Source organism: Miscanthus floridulus, chromosome 1 (assembly GCF_019320115.1).
Source record: "Miscanthus floridulus cultivar M001 chromosome 1, ASM1932011v1, whole genome shotgun sequence".
Lineage (NCBI taxonomy): Eukaryota > Viridiplantae > Streptophyta > Magnoliopsida > Poales > Poaceae > Miscanthus > Miscanthus floridulus.
The window spans coordinates 181,587,327-181,610,405 of record NC_089580.1 but is presented as its reverse complement, the minus strand read 5'-3'; the positions used below and the strand labels follow the sequence as shown (position 1 = coordinate 181,610,405).

Genomic DNA, 23,079 nt, shown 5'->3' with positions numbered 1-23,079 from the left:
AATAAATAAATGAGCGCATTGGAATCGAGGTATTGAAAGCCTGAGAGGTCATACAAAGAGGAGCAAAAAAACTGCTTGATTGAATAAACTTGCAGAAATATTCCATTGAGCTGTGCACTTGTGTCTTTTCAACTATGGAATCAGGAAAGGCGAAATACTAATAATTCTGACACTGCGTGAAACCGATGACATAAAACCGCCTGTGGTTCAAATTCAACAATCCTCTTAGCCTCTCCTCTATATGACCTATTGTTTACTTCCAAGACATTAGTTTGATTTAGATACTAAATTATTTGTGTCAAATTCTTCACCAATTAACAGTACACAGATACGAAAAACTATCATCATGTGACATAAATTGGCAGGCACTGCACAAGGGCCAAGTGAGAAGAGACATCAACTACTTACAGATAAGAACTGGCCCAACAAAGAAGTTAGTTTAGGCAAGATGCCTCGATGGTTAGTAGCCAAGCACCACATAATAAGTTCAAACTATCTATTCAGAGGCTATTTTGCAAGGACGCCTAGAATCACCACCAATAAAGTTGAAATAAACATGGCTGGTTAGTTTCTCTGTCTCAGGTTTAGCAAAACTAAAATCAAGTTCAGGAAAAGATGCACATCCATGTATTAGTACTCAGTATGATAAGATCAAGAACCAACACATCTCCACAGAATTTTCAAACGGTAGGACCATAACAACAATACATAATGAATGAAAACGTATTCCAAGAGTTTCACTTATTGTAAGCATAATAATATAGGATACATATTATTTTAGTCAGAACTAATATACAACATAAACAGCAGAGCATCCAAGCTTTTATTACCCCAGCAGCGTAAGCAGCACAATAAGCATTCATGTCACAACACACAGACAACATGAGCAATGCACTTGAATTACATCCTATGATGGAAACCTTGAAAATTTCACTACTTGGAGACAATAAACAGGACAAGGGACTAACCAAAAACAACAAGTCTTTCCTGAAACATGACATGAAAGATTAATCAGCGCTTCTTCAAGAAACCTTCTGCAAGCTTTAAGTAGTCTCCCATGCCGCCCCCACTCCCCCCTTCCCCATCCTGTTTGTTCATGAAACCCTGTGCCAACTTCAGGTAATCTCCAATACCGCCACCCTCTGACTCATCCTCGCCATGCTTCTTCTTCTTCTTCTTGTCCTCTTCCTCCTTGCCATACTTCCCTCCACTATGGCCACTAGTCTTCTTGTACCCCTCCTCTTCCTCATAGCGTCCCCCTAAGTGCCCACTAGGCTTCTTCTTGTAGTCTTCCTCTTCGTACCTTCCTCCATGTCCACCACTGAAAGCCCCATAACCATATCCACCACCACTGGGCTTCTTGTACTCATCATCTTCCTCGTACCTCCCTCCGCCATGACCACCAACTGGCTTCTTGCTGTAGTCATCTTCATATCTTCCTCCACTTCCATATCCACCAGCACTAGGCTTCTTCCTATAATCATCTTCATCCTTATACCTTCCTCCATCGTAGCCACCACCACTCGGCTTCTTCCTATACTCATCATCTCCTTCATACCTGCCACCACCACTCGGAGGCCTCTTATATTCATCTTCCTGCTCATACCTCCCACCACCGTAGCCTCCACTTGTAGGCTTCTTGTAATCATCTTCTTGCTCATACCGCCCCCCACCATAGCCACCACTTGTGGGCTTCTTCTTGTAATCGTCTTCATCCTCGTACCTTCCCCCACCATAGCCACCACTGCTTGGCTTCTTCCTGTAGTCATCTTCATCCTCATACTTTCCTCCTCCATAGCCACCACTGCCTGGCTTCTTCTTGTAGCCATCTTCTTCCTCATACCTTCCATCTCCATAGCCACTAGCACCACCAGGCTTCTTCTTGTACTCCTCCTCATACCTCCCGCCACTAGGCTTCTTCTTGTACCCCTCCTCCTCCTCCTTCTCTTCCTCCTCATACCTTCCCCCTCCATGGCCACCGCCGGGCTTCTTACCGTACTTGCCTTCCCCCTCCCCCTGATGCTTGCCGCCGCCCCCGTCCTTGCGGCCGTACTGGTGGAGGTACGCCTCGGCCTTCTCGAGGTACCCGCCGACGGGCTTGCCCTCGAGCTTGCCGTACTGGGAAGCGGCGTGGAGCAGGTCGGCCGCCGCGCCGGCGACGCGGCCCTTGTCCACCTTCTCCAGGCTGTGGTCCTGGAGCGCCAGCTTGGCCGCCTCCGCCACGAGCTTCGCGCTCGAGGCAAGGTCGCCGCTGCCCCCATTGGACGGGCGGTGCTGGGATGGGCGGCGGCAGCCGGAGTCCTCGTCGCCGTCGTAGGAGGCCATTTCGGGTTGGGGGTGGATCTAGAGAAAGAAAAGCGAAGGCAAAATAGCCAAATTCGTCCCTGAACTGTGTGGATTGCCTCTAGAAAGAGTCCTGAAAAGCGAAATAGGGGTTATCGTTGCATTTGTCAACTATAAAACCGTCCGATTCAGTCCCTGAACTATCGTGCTGGGCTCAATTTCAAATTTAACACAGTTGTTTTTTTATTTTTAAATCTAACCGGGTTAATATACTGCTAAAACTTGGTTTGTTTTTTTTTCTGAGCATCTTAAAGACCTTAAATTAAAAAAACTCAAAACTAGAACGTTATAGATCTCACCGAGAACAACAATTTTCATATATAAAGTATCTCCATTTGACCTCGTATATGAGAGATACGATTTTTCCAATGCGATAAGCACGGGTACGCGATTAGTATACTATTAAAATATTATTTAATTTTTTGAGCATCTTAATGACCTCAAATTAAAAAAACTCAAAACTACAAAGTTGTAGATCTCGTCGAGAGCTACAATTTTTATATAAAAATCATCTTCATCCAAGACCATATAAAAACATCTTAATGTATCTTTTTTAATAAATCATCTTTATATTAAAAAAGATACATTAAGATGTTTTTATACGGTCTTGGATGAAGATGATTTTTATATGAAAATTGTAGCTCTCGACGAGATCTACAACTTTGTAGTTTTGAGTTTTTTAATTTGAGGTCATTAAGATGCTCAAAAAAATTAAATAATGTTTTAACAGTATACTAATCGCGTACACGTGCTTATCGCATTGAAAAAATCGTATCTCTCGTATATGGGGTCAAATGGAGATACTTTATATATAAAAATTGTAGTTCTCGATGAGATCTACAACGTTCTAGTTTTGAGTTTTTTAATTTGAGGTCTTTAAGATGCTCAGAAAAAAAAAACCAAGTTTTAGCAGTATATTAACCCGGTTAGATTTAAAAATAAAAAAGCAACTGTGTTAAATTTGAAATTGAGCCCAACACGATAGTTCAGGGACTGAATCGAACGGTTTTATAGTCGAGGGACGAAATTGAGCCCAGTACGGTAGTTCAGGGACTGAATCGGACGTTTTCGTAGTTGAGGGACGAAATTGAGCCCAGTACGATAGTTAAGCGAACAAGGGGTTTTGCGTTGGGTGGTGCTTGCGATGCCGATGCCGTGTCGGGCGTTCCAGTCACGCGGGTATATGTTCTTGCCCCGCCCGCGGCCCACCCGTCGGCGGCCGTCGTGGGAGGGCACTACTGCTAACTGCTTTCACGCGGAGCTTCCGCCTCGGCAAAACGTGGGATGGGAAGCCGCGTCCGAAAACCCGGCCGGCGGGCGACGGCTGCGATCAATGCGAGGAGATGGCAAGAGACCGGAGAAGCGGAGACGTCTGAAATTCTGAATCGTTGGTAAAAACAAAAATCAATTCCCATTTTCCAATAATTTAAATAATTTTAAATTTAATTAAATCTATAAAAACTATAAATTAATGAGATCAAATAAATATCAGTAGATCAACTATAGAATATATTTTTATTAGAAATATAATTGGGGATTCCCAAGACCCCGCACAGAGCGGAAGCTCTCTACACTGGGTACGTCTTTTTTAGAAATATAATTAGGGATGCAAATATTAATATTTTTCTAAATATATGATCAATTTTTTTATTCGTCTAAAATCTGAAATTCTGTTTTTTTTTACAGAGGGAGTATTCGGTAGACCTAAGTCCATACCACCAAGAAATAACGAATGGCATCGTACTTTACTCATGCAGCTATCCTCCGTTCTAAATTATAAGTCACTTTGACTTTTTTAATTTATCCATTTTGTTATGTCTAGATACATAGCAAAATGGATGAACCAAAAAATCTAGACATAGCAAAATAAATGAACCAAAAAATTCAAAGTGACTTATAATTTAGAACGGTGGGAGTACATAATTCTCAGCGTCCAACTCCAAAAAAACACCTGGTTCTACTAATAGTAATCCTAAGATTTAAGATCCACCATCTATACACATTCTCGAGCAGCATAGACAAACTACCATGACAAGTGCACGCAAAAAAAAAAGATCGAGGAGTGTAATCCCAGATCGTGTTTTACGTTTTAGTTAGTGGCTCACAAGAGAACAAGTCGGCACCCATCCTTTCCCACCGGCGACTTGCCCCCACCAATCCACTAGTGCTACATGCCTACTTCTCCATGCAATCCATCCATCCTCCTTCGCATTGCTGGGCCTTAGCATACTGTGAGGCTATATACCAGCAAGCGAAGTAGCTAGCCATGCGCGGCCTCCCCGCCGCGCCACCGGCCGCCGCCGCACCGCCGAAGGGGCGATGCAGCGCCGCCCCGCCACCAGCGATGACAGGCCGGGTGTTCCTGGCTGTCCCTGCGGCTGTCTCGCTCTCGCTCGTCCTCTGGTCCAGTCCAGGTACGGCTATTCTTGCAGTCTTGCTCACCGCCACGGCGCACCTGCTAGTGACACCGGTGCAACACAGCATCAGGCACACTTGATGGAACGTGAAACATTCACAAATTCGCCGCCGGTGTTTCCAAACTAATGCCCGGAAACATTTTGTTCGCCAACTGCAGTGAACGCCGGCATCCTGTCCGGCTTCTCGGGACTGGAGTCGACTCCCGGCCCCGACCTCCCCCGGCTCGAGTTCCTGGAGAAATGGAATGGTTAGTTGCTCGCCTCAGTTACCTGTTGCGAGTTCGTGGCTCTTGTGAGGGCCAAGGACTTGTTCTTGCCGCAAGCTTATCATTCTGGCCTTCTTTACTGATGGAAACCCTGGCTTCCTGTTGCGCTCGCAAGCGGAGAACCAGAAGAAGTACGGCGAGTTCGATAACAGGTTCAAGAAGTCCAAGGTGCTGCAGGAGCTGCTCCAGAAATCCAAGAAGAACAAAGGGAAGTAAAAACATACTTCGCTTACGCTCCTTAAGATCTCTCTGGTGATACATGTTCAACGAATCAACGCTGAAGCTATGATTTTTGCAGGAACGAGAGGCTGATCCAGGACAAGTACTGCCTGCGGGGCGCCGAGTGGGGCGTCGGCGACTGCTCCACGGAGGCCATGACCGACCAGGAGAGGGAGGACTTCATTTCGGAGCTCAAGAAGAGAACCGGAGCAGAATAGAGCACATCATTCAGTTTCAGCAGGGGAAATACGCAAACAATCTAGACCAGCCCATAGGCCACTAGGAGTACGAGAATGTTCACCAAAATAATGGGAGCTCAGAATTTGCTAATGCATTTGTACCCATTGTAAAATGCATTTAGCACCAGTAAATTACCATCTACACTAATTCTCGAGATCCCCAAATTCCCCTTGTTCTTCAAGAATCGGAAGTGTACTGCTGTAACCTATAAAACTGTCGCGCTCTGCAGGACTAGATGGCAGACTCAGTTCTGGGAATAACAATCATAGATGAAACGACCCTGAAAACAATTCATGCATCACAATGCCCCAGGCAGAGAAACATGCGGACATCCAACACACAGTACACATGGAATGGAACCGAGGAAGATTGACATGGATAACTTTTTACTCGTGCCTTGAGTATCCTGGAGTCATCCCTCGCTTCAGCACGAGAATTTGTTTCCTACGATTCACTTAACTCATAGTGCATCTAAGTGAATAGTTTGCTGTGTTACATGAGCTTAATCCTACCTAAAAATGGTACGAGGGTTTCATTATTAGCTTTCACTTACACACGCCCAGACACATTAAAACCCAAAGCATTCCAGATTGTTTCCGATGCAGCAATGCTTGTTCCTGCTCCATCCAAACTAATATTGTTATTATCCTTGACACAATTCATATAATGAGACGGCCGGAACACAGTTCATCCTTGTTCATAATCTTCAGTTCAATTCTGATTTCTGTGTGAAGATATTCTGGGTTTTGACGGTTCCATGATTTGTTCTGACGATAGTTGTTTTGATTCCAGGAAGCACCATTGTGACTGGTAAAATAACCTGCCGGTAATTGATGCCTCTTTTGACGGTATTCACAATTCAGTGCTTCTGAGATCACAAAGCACCAAGAAGCCAGCTAGGGCATATACTTGTTTTTTTTTGTGGCTGCTGATGGCCCAACCATCTGCACCCATGCAGGATATGATCACGAGGGGTGGACCGAAATATTGCTATCGCAAGGTTTCAATGCCAGAAACCAAGTGATCAAGCCATCATATGAAGACTCAACTACCTTCAAAGCAAACAGAAACACAAATTTCAGCACAACAAATGGTGCTAAATACTTGCAGGTAAATACATAAATCAATTCACAGAAGCAAGCTGCATAAATGATGGCAACCATAATCCCTGATCTGGTACTAGTTTGATGTGGTTATGCGCTAATTTATACCTTTGGAACTAGATACCAGGAGCCAATTTACTAATTACTGCAAACAGCTATGGGTGTCGGTTCAACACACTTTGTTTTGTGCATACTTTCATGTAGGCCACAGGCAACCAAAAATGAGCACACATTGATAAATGTATGCAAATGAGGTTACTGGCCATTATCACCAACGTGACAAAGTAACCATGAGAGAATGACTATTCTCATTAAACTCTGAAACACCCACTGAGGAATGAAAATAAAATGAGTTGGAACTTTTGTTCTGTGGCTTGAATATACTATTTTATCCTTTTTTTTTTATATCAACATGAAATATGAAGCAGCCTATCTCTTCAATCCCTGCTTGCCCTACCCTAATTTGCACATGGCTGCATGTTCATGTGCCAGATTCTTCAACACGTGAGAATTTAACAAATGTGAATTTTCAGCGATCCATCATTGTCTGTCAATTTTAACTATAGGTCAAGTAACTTACTATTATTCTTATAAAAAAAAAGAAGTTAACTTACTATTGACAACTGCTGTAATGCATTTATTCTGCTAATATAGATGAAAGCATGATGAGTTGTTTTTTTACAGATAACATAAAGTTTTGTTACATATTCATGATGTGATTTTTTCAGACTGCTCATACGGAAACATTGAAAATAAAACAGTGATAAACAAAGAATATAATAACAAGTATTACCGACGATGCTGAGGTGAGGATGGTTGATCAGGAGACGAATGAGAGGAACCACCCCTATATGGACCACGTCTTTGCCCATAAAACCCATTAGGCATTACTTGGCGTGTCGACCTTGGTATGTCATCACCATCTGCTGCAGGAAGTGGCCCAAGAGATCCAAATTCAATTGGTTCAGATGAGGAAGCACCATGATTTGAGCCTTGTTCATAGGAGTACACCATAAAAAATGGTGGTCCTGGAGGGCCAGATAAAGCACCGGCACCATTTGAAGACATAGATGGTTGTGCATAAACCCCATGCGCTGTGTTTCCTGGTTTGCGCATAGAGCTTGTGGATCCAAAAGGTTGGCCCTGCACAAGATACTGAGAGCTTGCCTCATGCCGGTACGAGTCATTTCTATAAGTTCGCCGTTGTCTATCAGACTGGCTCTCATCAGTGACCTGTCTATCAGACCTCATGCCAGACCTCTCTGACTGGCTACGTCCATAGCCACAGTTTGGATTTCGTTGTTTTGAGTTTATCCAGCTTCCCTCCTTATCACTATAGTCACCCCTGTCACCATTATAACCTCCTCTGTAGTTTCTTGAATTTGAGTGCCGGTCCCTATAAGGAACCTTCTGAACAGAAGCCATAAAATTGACAGCTTAGTATTCCACAGTCCAGACTATCAATTTCATACAATCATTGCTTAATAAATCTATCTCTTGCAAAACATGGAAATCAAAGTGCCATGACCCAAGATGAACAGAATATAGACCTAGGTTGGCCTTAAAGAAGCTCCAACCTAAATGCCGCAAAGTTACTATGCTATGATTTCATGCTGTTGGTGGGTAACATATGGCCTTCAAGTTGATGAAAGACCATTTAAAGAAAGAAGGCTTAGTTGGAAAGAAAGGGTGTTTTTGGTGGATCCTAGAGTAATTCTAGTAAAATTCATCCAGGGTGCATCCTTCTTTAGTGATCAGAAGCACCAAAACTACTAGTGCATGGTTACAGGATAATGACAAAGCTGGTTCCGGCAAAACTGCTCCTAGCACACGAACTTCAGCATGATGATTTTGGATAATGTTATTAAAACAAGCTAGCACTAGCAAAGACCAATTTCACCAATAAGCAACTCAAAGCTAGCAAACTGATACAAAACAACCACTGCTTGTGTCTAGACTCTGGGCCTCAAGCTCTAAGATACTCATGCCGAGATAAAGGGAATCTTCACATCAATTTGGCAGGTAGACTCATAAATGTTATTAGTTATTAGCAAGTTAACACTTTGAATTTTACCAAACTGACAGAATCCAACAGAACTATGAATAGTTACAATCTTGGGTTGAGCAATTGAATCATCTAAAGGGGCATTTGCAGGTTTGGATTGATGGGACAAATCCTAAAATTCAGTAAAAAGAAAGGAAAAGAAAATAGAGAAGGGTGGAAACAAATTTGAAATGGATGGGATGATAAAGACCCATCCAATCACATATTCAATGAGTCAATTATTTCCCAGACTCTAGATAAACATGGACCTTACAGTCCTCTTGTTCTCTGTAATAAGATATACGACAAATTTATTTCTGATGGTGTAACTTTTTTGAACTAGATTGTTAAAGAACAGGGCATGGATGGCCAGCAATCTCAAGCCCATAACAGCTGTGGAACAAGCTGGAATGAGTATGAAGTTTAGAAAGCAAAGTTTGATATAAGTACATTGATAGCGTTGATGTTCTCAGCTAACCACGTATTAAAATTGCAATACTGTCATAATACAATAAAGGATCAAGCTTATTCAGTTTTTTTCCACGATATATTATTACTAACAGGCTCTCTATGCATGATACAAGATACTGAAAGAAATATTAGGTTCTTACAGGATTTGGCAAGTAGGTTCCAGTGCCTCCACGGTATCTGGGTGCATCTTCACCATAGTGCTGAAGAACACCAGTTCTTTCTGTAGATGGTTGTACAGGCATCACAGGAAATACTCGTTGACCGCCCACCATTTGTGGCCAGTTAACATTTGGTGCAGCTGGTCTTCCAGGCCCATCCCATGGAGCATGGCCCTGTAAATACATTGGCGGCACCGGAACAGGGTATAGAACAGGATCCATGGGACGAGGATTCTGGCAGAGTCGCCCATACTGTAAATTATGCCAATGGCTGACAAAATCACTATTCAAGATGTCAGGCTTGTGTTCACCAGATGGCTCAGTCATAGAACTGGATGATACTGTTGAGGTAGCACTGGAATCTTGTTGGTGAACATCATTAAGTGAACCAAAAAATTGACCTACAGTATTGGCAGGAAGCTGATCAATTCCTTCACTTCTCTCAAACTGGGGATCAGAACCATCGCTATTCCCTGGAACAAACGGGAGCACAACAAAAGGAACTGGTGGACCTGTTTGAACAAAAGTAAGTCCAGAGCTATCACCTTGCCTATGCTGTGGTGATCCAATAAGAAAAGGTGCAAACACTGGATTTGGCATGCCAATTTGTGATGGATCAAAATCATTTGGTACTCGACTAGTTCTTGATTGTGCTGAAAAAGAATCAGACCCTGTTACTATCTCAGAAGCTTCAGTGATGATTGGTACCACTGTCCCATTTCTGGGGCCATCATTAACTTCAGCTGGGAGATGCTCAGCGGTATTTCCCATCTGCCACCCAGTCTTGCCATGTGTGGTCGTGACAGGTGCCGCAAAGGCAGATCTTTTTCCCCATTTTTCTCTTGATGGTCTTGTTGTATTTACAGTCATTTCATCCCATGAACTCGAATCCAGAGTTTTGCCTTTGGATGAACTGGCATGTGAAGAAAGAACATTCACATAACCACTCCTCTTAGAGTAATCTACAGCAGCTTCTCTACTTGTATGGTTCTGGAACATGCCAGTATAAGTTTCATCATCTACACCATTATTCTCAACTGTAAATTTCATCTGCCTTTCCAAGGGAGCACCTGGTACACCATTAGGCAAAGAGGAATGTTCTTTGCCATCTATACCATAGATGTGAGGATCTCTTGCTTCAGGATCAAACTGTCTAGAAAACCCAACACCATACTCTTGCCAAGTTTTGCCAGCATCATGATTCACATCTGATGTATTAGGCTTTTCAGTCTCAGTACCATCCTCAATGTTTGGTGCAAAATTTGGATTGTGTACGTAATGGGCCATAGGAGGTGGAACAAATCCATGCAGGAACTGCATATTGGGCAACCATGGTGTCCCAATTAAGTTAGCTGGTGGAACCCCAGCCAAATGCTTTTGTGAAAAAGTTGTTGGAGCCAGTAAAGGAGGATGTGCTATGGATATATGAGAAGGTATTTGCATTGGTAATTGAATCTGTCCATTGAATCCATGCAACTTCACAGATTCCATTAAATTAACCAGAACTTGTTCGTCATGGTGCATATCCGATGATTCAGAAACAGAAGGGAGTTCTTCATTCATCACAAAACCATTATCATCACGATAGCTGCTTGAAACACTATTTGAGTCAGAAGCTGCCATTGCACTAGGGTGAGATGAACTGTTCAAGGAAGATACTGATTCATCCTGTGAAGACTTAGTGCTGTGGTTGCTAGACACTTCTGGAACCAAGATGTTTCTTCTGCTGCTGTAATCAACACCCAAAGATTTTTCCATACCAACTGCATTAGTCCGCCTTCCACGAAACCCTTCAGCAGAAGAGTCTGTGAGTTCAGGACTTGATCGGGTTCTTGCAAATCTAGACCTGTTCTGCCCATTTCTGTCATTGACAAAGAGACCATTTGGCACTCTCTTATCCCTTTCACTTTGCATCAATCCAGCTGAGTTATTTCTTTCAAGCTGTTCAGAGACATTAGCATTGCCTTGTGGTGTATAGTTTTTTTGGTGCTGAACATGAGTAACTGAAGGATTAACCGCTCTTGGCAGATTACGATAATGTATGTCACTTTTGTGAATTGGTTGAGAAGGGTCAGTATAAATGTGACCAACTTCAGTGAGATTATCTTGATTCGGACGAAGATTATCCTGACTAGCATGAAGCTTGGGATTTTCAACCTTTTTCTTGAATGCTGTTACACTCCTCTGGCTGCCTGCCACTACAGAAGGAACAACCTTCAGAGGCCGCACATCAACTAGACTTGGGGTAGGCACATCAGGACGACTGCCACTCCCATGTCTTATCCATGTATTTGTGAAGAACTGGTTTAACTCAGCAATTAAATCTTCTTTTGGACATTCAAGTAACTTTCCAAGCCTTTTCGCCCCGTACGCAAAAGCACTGCGTATTCTAAAGAAATTTCCTGCAAAACCAAAACTTTTCACTGAACACATCTTCTTAAAAGACTGGACATAATTAGCAACAAAGGGATAAGAAGACAAAGTAATGACAAGAGTTCTTTACCAAGTAAAGAGCACAAGGAAAAATTGTCATATTTATTTAAGTATTAAACAATCAAAGTATGCTGCCCTTATTTAGCATACTCAAAAGGTCAATACATGTAAGAGTGAATATGTGTGACATCACAAAACTGCTCAAGGAGAATCTATTACGGGTCACATTCTTACAAAATGCTGTCAGTATTGACATAAATTGTAACAAACCCGAAACAAAGTAAGTGCACCTAGTTGCTGCTTAAGGCCCGTTTGGATCTCTTACCAATTAGACAAGAAATTTCTAGTTAATGAAATCTACCAGGGAGGGATGCATGGAGCTTAAAATTGCTGGCTCAGCAGAGATTATTTAGGCCAAAAGATTTTGTCAAGTTGGCACTAACAAGATTGAATCACAACATTCAAATTATACTCACATAATGATTAACATGCAACAGAGGACTGGTCAGAACATATAGCTTCAACATGAGGCTGCTATTTTGTTGAAGTACCAGACATCTTAGCACAGCTAGATAGACCAGAATAGACCAGACAACAAAGTAAACTATAGCTACAGAGGACCTGTTACAGCATAAGAAAATAATGAAATTCTTATTGCCAGTATTAGGTTGATTTGCTAGAAAATTTATATGAATATATCTGGAGAACAGTGACATTCCACCAGGACACAAACTAGAATAAGTTACAATTATGTGGACTTTTGAGTTTTGACCAAATACTTCTAACAGAAAATGCGCCATAACGAGTTAAACTGATTAAATCTCAAAATATAGTTTCTTAATTATGCTAACAATCAAACAGCTACTGTGACAGCAAAAGAATACTGCCACAAAATTCCCCATACAAAAGAAGAAGAAAAACTGGAACAGCCAAACATTGAGATAGCAAACTAGCAATCAATTACCACGTATATAGTGCATGACATAGTCATCTAGCATTACAAATACCACAGAATCACAGTAAAAATCATTAAATCAAAAGCAGCACACCATCAATTGTATGGAAATAAGTGAAGCCAAACTACCAAAGAACATTTACTCCGTTCAATTCACCAGTAAAATAAATCTTAAAGCATGTTCCTACTTCATAGTTACCTTTACTGACACTTCTTCCAAGATTGTTGTTTGCACGTAAAGGATCAATAACATTAAAATGTTTTGAAACAAATGGTTGACCCTGGTTCTCCTGGGTGCGAGGCACAACTCCATATGCAGAACTACAAGTATCCAGGAAGGACTTGTTCAGCAACAATTCACCACTGTCCATCCATGGGGGTTCCGCTGCATGATGTAACATGAATGATCAAAACGTCCATGTCTCAATCAAGCACTGTTCTATCAAAACAAAGCTATACATATGGATTACCAGTCATATCTGGAAGTGAACTAATAGGAACTGGGCCCCACAAGCTCAAACAAAATTTCTCCCAATCAAAGTTGCTGAAAAATTCTAAGAAGCGGTACAACACCTGCACATGCACAAATAGAAAATAAGCACTGGCTTCATGTCAGGATATACGTATAAAAGATGAGAAAGTAAAGTCACCTCAAGTGGTCCGGTGAAAGAGTTGTTGAATATATGAAATATGTACAGAACAAGTGTCTCCAATGCGTAAGTAGATATAAGACCATGGTGAGCTCCGAGAATACGACTCTCGTAGAAACACCATGCCTTTATCAATATGATACTCCTCTTGAATAAATGGTTTCGGCTGATCAAGTTGTCAATCTATTAAAATGCAGAATCATTAGAAGCAAATATATGCAGAAAATCAATCATATTTGAACAGCCGAACCAAGCCAACATAATTTTTTTACAGGATTATAAGAAATAAATGGTAAAGTTTCAAGCACATGCTCTGTATATACAAATTAAGATGGATTTGGAAAGTAAGAACACACCTCTTCAAGAAAACATAGTGTGCATAGTCCACCGACTTGATTAAATGAGATGTCAACAACAATGTTTTCCACAAGACACTTTATAATCTTGACCTGTACATGATACATGGAACATGAGAGAACGACACAAATGTATGAAAAAATATGTATATAAGTGGCAAATCCTTAAACATGGTATATTCCCCGAAGGAAGACAAGGGAAGGGAGCAAGAAAAAAGGAATCAGATGCATTTTTTCTGTACTAAGAACTAAGGCGGCGGCGATGAAATAGACTATCATTTTTGTCAAGTAGTGCCTAAGAAGGATACCTTTCGTTATCTAGGATCGATGCTACAGAGGGATGGAGATATTGATGCGGACGTTAGCCATAGAATCAAAGCAGGGTGGATCAAGTGGCGACAAGATGCTGGCACTCTTTTGACAAGAGGGTACCACAAAAGCTAAAAGGCAAGTTTTATAGAACTGGCGATTAGACCGGCTATGTTGTATGGAGCAGAATGTTGGCCTACAAAGATTCGAAATGTTCAACAACTGAGTGTTGCAGAAATGTGTATGTTACGATGGATTTGTGGTCACACAAAAATGGACCAAGTTAGGAACGATGATATACGTGACCGCCTAGGGGTAGCACCAATTGAAGAAAAGCTTGTCCAACATCGGTTGAGGTGGTTTGGCCATGCCCAAAGGAGACCTTCAAAGGCACCAGTGCATTGTGGAGTCCTAAGCCAAGCTAATTATGTGAGGAGAGGTAGAGGTAGACCGAAATTGACATGGGGGGAGGCAATAAAAAGAGATTTGAAAGCTTGGGATGTACCTAGAGATCTATGTTTAAATAGGAGTGCTTGGAAAGCAGCTATTGAAGTGCCTGAACCGTGACTAGGGGCTCTTGGTGGGTTTCAACTCTAGCCTACCCCAACTTGCTTGGGACTGACAGGCTTTGTTGTTGTTGTTGTTGTAAGAACTAAGGCTGATGCTAGAAGTGTCTTCAAAAACATAATCCTCCAAAAATTTAATAGTATATTAGCATAGCGATTTTGCCCACGCTACATTCTGCAAAGAACTGTATTAAAGGAGCGATGGCCACATACTAAACTGAAGTTTAACTTAGATATTTTGTTACTTTCTGTTCTGTACAGATTCATATGGCACAGCATGCAATAGGCAACTTCTGGTAATAACTTCAACACAATCATAAAGTCGTAAGCCATGAGCCCATGATGCTAATTTAAACTCTATTATAGGTACACATTTAGCAGAGGCGTAACCTCGTATTGAGCTTCTCTGATGCTTATACAGCAACTAAAAGAGATATCACAGGGAAAAATACCTCTGCCTGAATATACTGGACTTCTTTTACATGAAATTCAGCATTTTCGTTCTTCTCTTCACGCTCCAATGCATCCCGGACAAGATTTGCCCAAATCTCCTTTAATTCTTCACTATTACTAAAAGCAGTGACATCAATGTCACCATCGGGTAAGTAAGTCTTGAGAGGGACCGACCCAAAGGTAAAAACCTGCAGAGAGGAAGAGACCAATTCTCTGTGAAGCATATAAAGTCAACTGGATAACTGGATGCTGAAGATAAGAGCAGGAACGTCCAAAATGCTAGTGAAAAAATCCCCCTTGACATGCATAAGACAAACAAACAAGTCTATTTCAATCATCAAAGAAGCATGAAGTAAGGTAAAAGTGGTATCCCGACGCATCTCCTACTCTCCTAGGCTGCACAGCAAATGCTCATCCCAACAGACAAGCCAGGATTTATAAATATTAAACAGGATTTTCATACACCTCATGTCACAGGAATGTGTATAAAGAGGGGAATACAGTTCAACTATGCACTATATCCCGGATCTCTCTTCATGCTCTTCCCCAATGCACAGATTACTTTTTCCCAGTCATCCCCGTTGTATGAAAGCTTCATGCTTCTAAACAAGTATCAGATCCGAAGCATTGGTGTCAAGTGACCAGAGGCCCTCTGGAACCATAAGCCACCATTTCCAACGAGCACTCTATCCAGAATAAGCTTCGGTTGCTCAGACAAACATTTGAATAACAAACAGAAAGTAAAACATCGATTATTACGCTAGCCAGTTCTAAAGTAGCAGTCTCATCTAAGCATCCACACAGCAGTCCTCGCTGCCATCTAAGAGCGTTCTACTTCAGACAGATGCTAATCTCCACTGCTACCTGTGGTGGGCAATCGGACCACTTGGTAAGCAGGTACCCTACCTGGCAGGAGAGGCAGTTCATGATGAGCCGCTGCACGTAGTGGTACACGGCCAGCCTCCGCCCCTCGGAGTACGCGTTGGGCTGGATGCGCGCGATCAACTCCGCCGTGCGGTCCTCCGCGACCGCCCAGCGCTCGGGGTCGAGCCGCCGCGTCACCCCGGCGGACGCACTGGGCAGGAGCCCGTTGGGCACCATCCCCATGCGCGCGCCAACCAATGCACCCTCCTCCGCCTGGCGGACCCAAAACCCTAGTCCCCGACACCAGCGGCAGCCGACGGCAGAGCACCCCCGCAGCAGCGGGCTACAGAGGCGACGGGTGGCTAAGAGCTCGGAGCAGCCGCCCTCGGCACGAATCGAGCCAGGCCGGTGGAGCCCCAGGGGGGGTCGGGCGGAAAACCTAGCGCGAGCGATGGATCGATGCGGTTGTGGGGATGAGTAAGCGGCGGCGGCGGCGATGAGGAAGGGAGTGGTCGGCGTGAGGAGAGGAGGGGAAGACAAGGGGAGGGTTGTGTTGCGGAGGGGGAGGAGACGTGCGGTTCGGGTCGGTGTTTGGTTTGGGCCGTGCCGCCGTGGGGATGCGCCGGGCAAACGTCTCAAACACTTCGATGTGGCGTGGCCGCGTGGGGCCTTTTTGGGTTCGAGCGGGAGCATCCGCCGTGCTACGCGGTAGGGACTTGCTAGATGCGCGTGGAATGGGGTTTTGGATTGGATTTTTCGGAAATTTGCGTGTAGATTGTAATCTGTAAACTGAGGTGCATGAGTCGTGAGTTTAGTCAGTCCTCGTAGAAATTGGAATCAGAATTACACTCCTAAATTCAAATTACTAACTGGATGTAGGAAGTTACCTAGTGGCAACGAAAACAGCACTCGTAGACATCGATACAAACTTAAAACAGCATGTTCCTACCTTAATGGCCATTCATCTTGAGGATGTATACGTCATCTATATGTTACCCTCTAAATCGAAACCAAAAGTTTTTATTTGTCTCATACGTGTTTTTAAAACTAGTGCTACATAGCCACGTCTTAATGGTATACGCGCCATCTATCTATCACCTTCTAAATCTAAACCAAAGCATTTATTTGTCTCACGCATGTTTTAAGTACTAGTATTACATAGCCACGTCATAAAATGAGTTGCTACTAACGACGCTTATTGTTGGTTTTGTCAGACTTGAAACGTATTGTCATTAAATCTATAACTGAACCTAAAACCAAGCATTATTTATATACACCATGACACTATTATTCATATATTATTATATCAACTCATGTGTTTCACAGCTGTTGTCATAGGTTTCATAGCACAAAACGACAAGATTGACCATTAGTGTCACGCACGTGACTTTGCCTATGAGAACCACATTATTTTTTGACCAAAGACAACAAACACACGCTTTATACAGTGGCTTGCCATTTGTACAGAATCACATCTTAAGGATGTACATCCCATGATCCCATCTATCTATCACCTTCTAAATCTAATGGGCCCTTTAGAATGGAGGACTGGCAAAGGTTTTTTATGCATGATTCAGCTTCCATTGGAATTTTTCTCTACGGCCCTTTGGTTTACATGAAAGAATAGGAAACATTTCATGGGATCGGACTCCTATGGCTTGATTCCACATGAAAACAAGAGGTCAGACCTCTTGAAAAAATCTTGGTGCGAAAACAAACTTCTCGCGCGCGTCGCTTGCTCCCATCTGAGGTGTGCTTCGTGTGTTCGACGGTAAACTCAAAACTGGGAGCATAAGAAACCTTTGTTATCCCTCTGATACTACCAAAGGCCCCCTCATCTCTTTTCTTGTGTTTTTAGTTTCTATATTTGATAAACATGGCACCTCAGTTCTTGTATTTTTCCTATTCTAGTATTTTTCATATCCTGTGTTCCAAAGAAAACCTAGACCAAAGTCTTTATTTGTCCCACACGTGTTTTAAGAACTAGCGTTACATAGCCAAGTTACGAAGTAGATTGCTACTAAACCACAATTGTTGTTGGTGCTAAAACAACACTTATTGTCAGTTCCAACGAAACGTATCATCGTTGAATCTATAACCGCCCAATTCAAAACCAAGCACTATCAACTCCTGTTTCCACAATGTTGTTATAGATTTCATATATCACAAAACGACAAGAATCACCAATAGTGTCACACATGTGACATTGCCATAAGAAGCACAATATTTTGTAGAATAAAAGGCAAGGAGCACACAATTTATATAACGCCTTTCCATTTGTCATGCATCTCTTGAGTTTACATGGAGTGTTTGAAAGATGTCACATACATGTACACACTTTGGTAGAAGTGGCCACCGAGGTCACGTTCCAAACTTGAGGAAATTAAGCGTGTGTTTGGATGGAGGGATCAACTGGGTTGGATCCGGATTTTGGGTGTGTTGGATCGGAGTTCAAAGGTTGGGGTCAAACCTAGGAGAGCATATTCGCAGTAGATGCGGGTTCCCTCGGTACCACAAAATCGGGCGGACAAGGTCGACCCACATCGAACGCACGCATCTCCCTCGAGTCGTCTCCCTGGCGGCGCAAGGGAGCACGACTGGTAGGCCAAGCACGACGACCACCGCCCTATTCCTCTCTGCGACCGACTAACTCCCAAGTGGCGGCTGTAGGGGGGCACAGCGGCGCTCACCACATAGCAGAGGAGATGCGCCATGGCCGTGGAGAGCGCAATGGATGAGATGTGCAACAAAGCCATGAGCCCATGACCGTGGGGGGTGCAGCGGGGGAGATGCGCCAGAGGCCGCGCGGGTGTAGGGGAGCAGGGCCGACAGAGCCGAGCTGGCCACACAAGGATGAGCAGGGGCTAGGGGCGAGCCGCGCGATGACCCAGGGAAGAAGAAGGGCTGAGAGAGTGATGTGCAGGACCCATATGTCAGGAATCTCCACATCCGATTTATCGCCGACCAAACAAAAAGTGGGATAAACCCGTCCCCTAACCAACACGAGATGGGTTTAATCTAACAAAAAAAGTAAACTAGATTGGATCCGACCCGTAGTCTAGAACCAAACACACGCTAACATGTCTAAGTCTGTTCCGGTAACCGACCGCGACCACCTAAAACCAAGCATGTTCTCCGAAATGTTGGACGCGGGTCTTCGTTAAATTTCCGAAATTTTATTTCGAATCGGTCGAATTGCAGAACGCGACTTGCGGTGGAATTTGCTCAAACTCGGCGTGCGAGGAGAAATCAACGCAGCCGTAGTGTCTACTACTCTACTCTACCGTTCCACAAATTTACTCGAAGTCTTCGGTGGTCAGCGACAATGTCGAAGGACATTGGACAGCCATAGTTTGCCCGCACGGCGCTTTCGGCAGAGCTACAAAAGTGTGTGCGAGCCCTTTGCAGTTTGCTGGCTTTGCTGCTAACACATGTGTGGTCGAGAACCAACGAGCGATAAAAAAAGCTAGGCACAGCCGCTCAAACAGCGCACGCCGCCCGGCGCCAGCTGAACGGCATCGGCATGCTGCGTCTGCACGCCGGCGCCCACACCATTGCTTGCGCTCCCGCCCCGCCGTGCAGCGCGGGGCCGCCGTCTCGGGCCGTGCAGCGCGAAGAAGGCAGGGAACGAGGACGACCGGCGGGCGGGAGGCGGCGGCGTGCTCTCTAGGACCGTGCTGCTGCGGGCCTGCGTCGCGCTCTTCGCCCTCGGCTTCATCGACGCCGGGTGAGCTTCCACGCGCACGCCGCCAGTGGTTGCATTGCGCCGCGCTATCCCGGCACTGCCTGCTGCTCGGACCTTACAGTGGGTAGCTGCTGCTGGTGCTCCGCAGGTACAGCGAATTGCATTCTTAGTAGAAGAGCGAAGAGTGTTGGATGGTTTTTCGTGTTCCGGATGTGCAGCTACATCGATGTAATACAAGTCAGGTTCAGTGCCGGTCCTGGGATTGTTGAGGCCTAGAGCCAAACTCAAACTCAGACCCACTTAATATAAAAATCATATCAATAGTACTAAATTTATAATGGATACTCTCTGACTCATTAATTCATTTACTTCTATTAGAGTGGGTTTTAAGGATCTCCTCTTGAGGAGCTATTCTATCTTAACTGGTTTGGCAAAAAAAATTGTTTCATGTAGATTTCTTAGCCTGTATGACTCTTAAAAGATTTATAATAGATACTCTCTAACTCATTAATTCATTTACTTATTTCTTCTTACTCTTTTCTTTGTCTCTTTTTCTCATTTCTGGGAGACTATTTTTGGCATAACATGGTGGTGTTGAAATTTAATAAATAGACAAAAGAAGCAAATGAAACAAAGTATAATAAATAAATATAGATTGTTATTACGAGCTGCTACTTTCTAGCACTAGCAGCTACTAGCTTCCAAGGTGGATGTCAATACGTATATACATTGTACATACCTGGGGCCCCTTGGTCTGGGGGGCCTGGAGCGGCTGCCCCGTTTGCCCCCCTCCAGGGCCAGGCCTGGTCAGGTTTACCAGTTTCTTTTTCTGAAGATAAAAAACGAATCAGAACTTCAGTATCATTGTCATTTGCTGTCCGGTTTGTCTGGGATCGGACCGAGGTTGTTCAGACATCATGGCCCAAGGGCGACGTTTCGTGCTTGACAGGAGAAGGGATCAACCATGCGTGCCTCGACGGCGCAAGTAACCGCTGCTTGATCCGCGAGTAGTTTCTTTGATAGGAACCTCTGTTGGATTGATCTCCCACTGCCATTAGGCCCAACGGTCTTTGGGTCTTGTTCTCGTACCCTGATCGGGGGTGCACAACCCTATATGGTTAGTGGGCCCTCGTCGCACAGCGCTATAAAGAAAAGGTAGGGGGCCGGGGCTCGTAGTACGAGGTTTACCGCGCCACCAGACACCCCATCGACATCCTAACCCTAACCCGATCTTGAGAAGGGGCGCTGCCAGCGACGGGAAGCACCACCGACGTCGGCAACGCCACCCCGACGCATACGCCGATGCCAAGGACGTCACTGCACCGACTCCTCTCTCCACCGAACGTCGCTGCCGGCGTGCAGATGGCATCAGCGAACGAGATCCCTGACCGGCGCTTCCACCACTCCGACTGCTTCGACCACTACGGCCTTCGATGGTCTGCAACCTCTCACTCCCCTTCTCTCTGCCTCTGTAGATCATGTATTAGGATCTTTGATTACTGGGATTTGGACTCGATTGAGTCCTATGAAATTTAACAACCTCCTGATCCTAGCATGCATGGATCCTGTGTCAGGAAGCACCGCGGGATTGCAGCGTTTGCCGCGACAGACGTGGAGCGTTTGCCATTGCTCTCGTCTCTGTTTCGTTGTCTCAGTCGTCACAACGCCCCTCTTGGCTCTTGTAGCTGCGGACCCGCCTGTCAGGGCAGATATCTCGTTTGAGGTCGCTACCACGCGCTCTTCTCGTTTGATCCTTTACATGATTGCGGGGACGACATTTTCTAATGGCAGAATATGATGCTGACGTGAGCACGTCACCCGCCACTTTGTTCCCTCAATCGATCTACAAGTACAACAGGAGGCGCTTCGTCCAAGCCGTCCAAAGGAGCGGACATGTTTTCTTGAACATATCAGCTGGTTCATCAGCTCATAACCGAAGCGTCTTACCGCAGGGGCGTGGGCCTTCTTCCCCCTCTTCCGCCCGTCCACTGCTCCTTTCTCTCGCCTCTTGACCTCTCCATCGCTTCGACCTTGCGACAGTCAGCTGCCATTTTATTGGCTATCCAGAAAGATCGAAAGGATATTGCTTCTATTGTCCTGACAGACATACGAAGATTATAGAAACAAGAGATGCTGTGTTCTTGGAGGATAACATGATCAGGGGGAGCATGGTAGCACGAGAAATAAGCCTACAGGAAAAGTGGGTACATGTACCCACTCCGATGGTTGAAGAACCATTCTTCACGCTACCTGCTGCTGTTGCACCGACAGTGCAGGACACTGTAGTGCCAACATCTGTTGCAAGTTCTCCCGTGGACGACTAATGAATGAACATGAGGAACCTGTCCTTGAGGAACCTATCCTTGAGGAACCTATAGAACCAAATGTTGCACATAAGGAAGAACAACAACAGCCCAATATGGAACAAGTGCCAGAGGCACCTAGAAGGTCTCAAAGAATAAGAAGATCAGCTATTACTGATGACTATGAAGTTTATGAAACAGAAGAATGTCAGATGGGGGATGATCCCACCTCATTTGAAGAAGCCATGAGAAGCGACCACTCATCAAAGTGGCTTAAGGTTATGGAAGATGAATTGAAATCAATGAGTACCAATAAAATTTGGGACTTAGAAAATATTCCTAAAGGAGCCAAAACAGTAGGCTGTAAATGGGTCTACAAAACGAAATATGACTCCAAAGAGAATATAGAAAGATTTAAAGCGCGACTTATGGCGAAAGGCTTCACGCAAAGAGAAGTGATTGATTACAATGAGACGTTTTCTCCAGTCTCATATAAAGATTTCTTCAGAATTATAATGGCACTTGTAGCCCACTATGATTTGGAGTTACATCAAATGGATGTAAAGACGGCTTTCCTAAACGGGGATTTGAAAGAAAATGTTTATATGGCACAACCGAAAGGTTTTGTCGTAAAAGAAAAGGAAAAATATGGGATGCCGCTTGAAGAAATCAATTTACGGATTGAAGCAAGCTTTAAGACAGTGGTATTTGAAGTTTGATAGAACGATAAAAGGTTTTGGGTTTAAAGAAAATATCGAGGACAATTGCGTTTATGCAAAGTTCAAGAATGGAAAGTACATATTCCTAATTTTGTATAGTGGATGATATCTTACTTGCTAGTAGTGATATCAATTTACTAATGAAAACGAAGAAATTCTTGTCCTCAAACTTTGATATGAAAGATCTCGGTGAGGCCTCATTCGTTTTGGGAGTAGAGATTCATCAAGACTAGGAGAAAAGGGGTTCTAGGATTATCGTAAAAAGGCATACATAGAAAAGGTCCTGAAGAAATTTAGTATGCATGCGTACAGTCCTTCACCTGCTACTATAGTCAAGGACGATAGATTTGGGGAACATCAGTGTCCCAAGAACCAATATGAAATTGACCGAATGAAAGTGGTACCGTATGCTTCAGCTGTTGGAAGTTTACAATATGCTCAAGTGTGTACACGCCCTGACCTAGCTTTTGTTACCGGATTACTTGGCAGATATCAAAAGAATCTAGAAATTGAACATTGGAATTT

The 23,079-nt window shown here is 43.9% G+C and overlaps 3 protein-coding genes across 4 annotated transcripts; 1 reads left to right on the top strand and 2 right to left on the bottom strand.

Moving 5' to 3' along the window:
• Positions 1-793: 793 nt before the first annotated feature.
• On the bottom strand, positions 794-2,356 carry LOC136504341 (uncharacterized protein At5g39570-like). The gene has a single exon (XM_066499239.1). It carries the CDS (start codon positions 2,323-2,325, stop codon positions 1,012-1,014), a length of 1,314 nt encoding a protein of 437 aa, XP_066355336.1. The 5' UTR covers positions 2,326-2,356; the 3' UTR covers positions 794-1,011.
• Positions 2,357-4,417: 2,061 nt separating this feature from the next.
• On the top strand, positions 4,418-5,661 carry LOC136550346 (uncharacterized). The gene is made up of 4 exons (XM_066541892.1): positions 4,418-4,757; positions 4,919-5,008; positions 5,142-5,238; positions 5,325-5,661. The coding sequence occupies exons 1-4, from the start codon at positions 4,610-4,612 to the stop codon at positions 5,461-5,463; spliced, it is 474 nt and encodes a 157-aa protein (XP_066397989.1). The 5' UTR covers positions 4,418-4,609; the 3' UTR covers positions 5,464-5,661.
• Positions 5,662-5,834: 173 nt separating this feature from the next.
• On the bottom strand, positions 5,835-16,465 carry LOC136550338 (uncharacterized). 2 transcript variants are annotated; one of them, XM_066541881.1, is made up of 9 exons: positions 15,890-16,465; positions 14,983-15,171; positions 13,656-13,748; positions 13,300-13,482; positions 13,120-13,222; positions 12,849-13,034; positions 9,244-11,663; positions 7,382-7,998; positions 5,835-6,537 (listed from the first exon to the last, which is right to left on the bottom strand). In XM_066541881.1, exons 1-9 carry the CDS (start codon positions 16,088-16,090, stop codon positions 6,534-6,536), a joined length of 3,996 nt encoding a protein of 1,331 aa, XP_066397978.1. In that variant the 5' UTR covers positions 16,091-16,465; the 3' UTR covers positions 5,835-6,533. The 2 variants fall into 2 exon arrangements, with proteins under 2 accessions (XP_066397978.1, XP_066397985.1); XM_066541888.1 differs by having other exon boundaries at positions 7,382-7,995.
• Positions 16,466-23,079: the final 6,614 nt, after the last annotated feature.

Coding starts and splice junctions, on each gene's coding strand:
- LOC136550346 (XM_066541892.1), top strand. CDS start 4,610: ATGCGCGGCCTCCCCGCCGCGCCACCGGCCGCCGCCGCACCGCCGAAG. Junction 4,758..4,918: donor CGTCCTCTGGTCCAGTCCAG/GTACGGCTATTC, acceptor CGCCAACTGCAG/TGAACGCCGGCATCCTGTCC. Junction 5,239..5,324: donor TCCAAGAAGAACAAAGGGAA/GTAAAAACATAC, acceptor TGATTTTTGCAG/GAACGAGAGGCTGATCCAGG.
- LOC136504341 (XM_066499239.1), bottom strand. CDS start 2,325: ATGGCCTCCTACGACGGCGACGAGGACTCCGGCTGCCGCCGCCCATCC.
- LOC136550338 (XM_066541881.1), bottom strand. CDS start 16,090: ATGGGGATGGTGCCCAACGGGCTCCTGCCCAGTGCGTCCGCCGGGGTG. Junction 15,172..15,889: donor TGAACTGCCTCTCCTGCCAG/GTAGGGTACCTG, acceptor TCCTCTCTGCAG/GTTTTTACCTTTGGGTCGGT. Junction 13,749..14,982: donor TCCAGTATATTCAGGCAGAG/GTATTTTTCCCT, acceptor TATCATGTACAG/GTCAAGATTATAAAGTGTCT.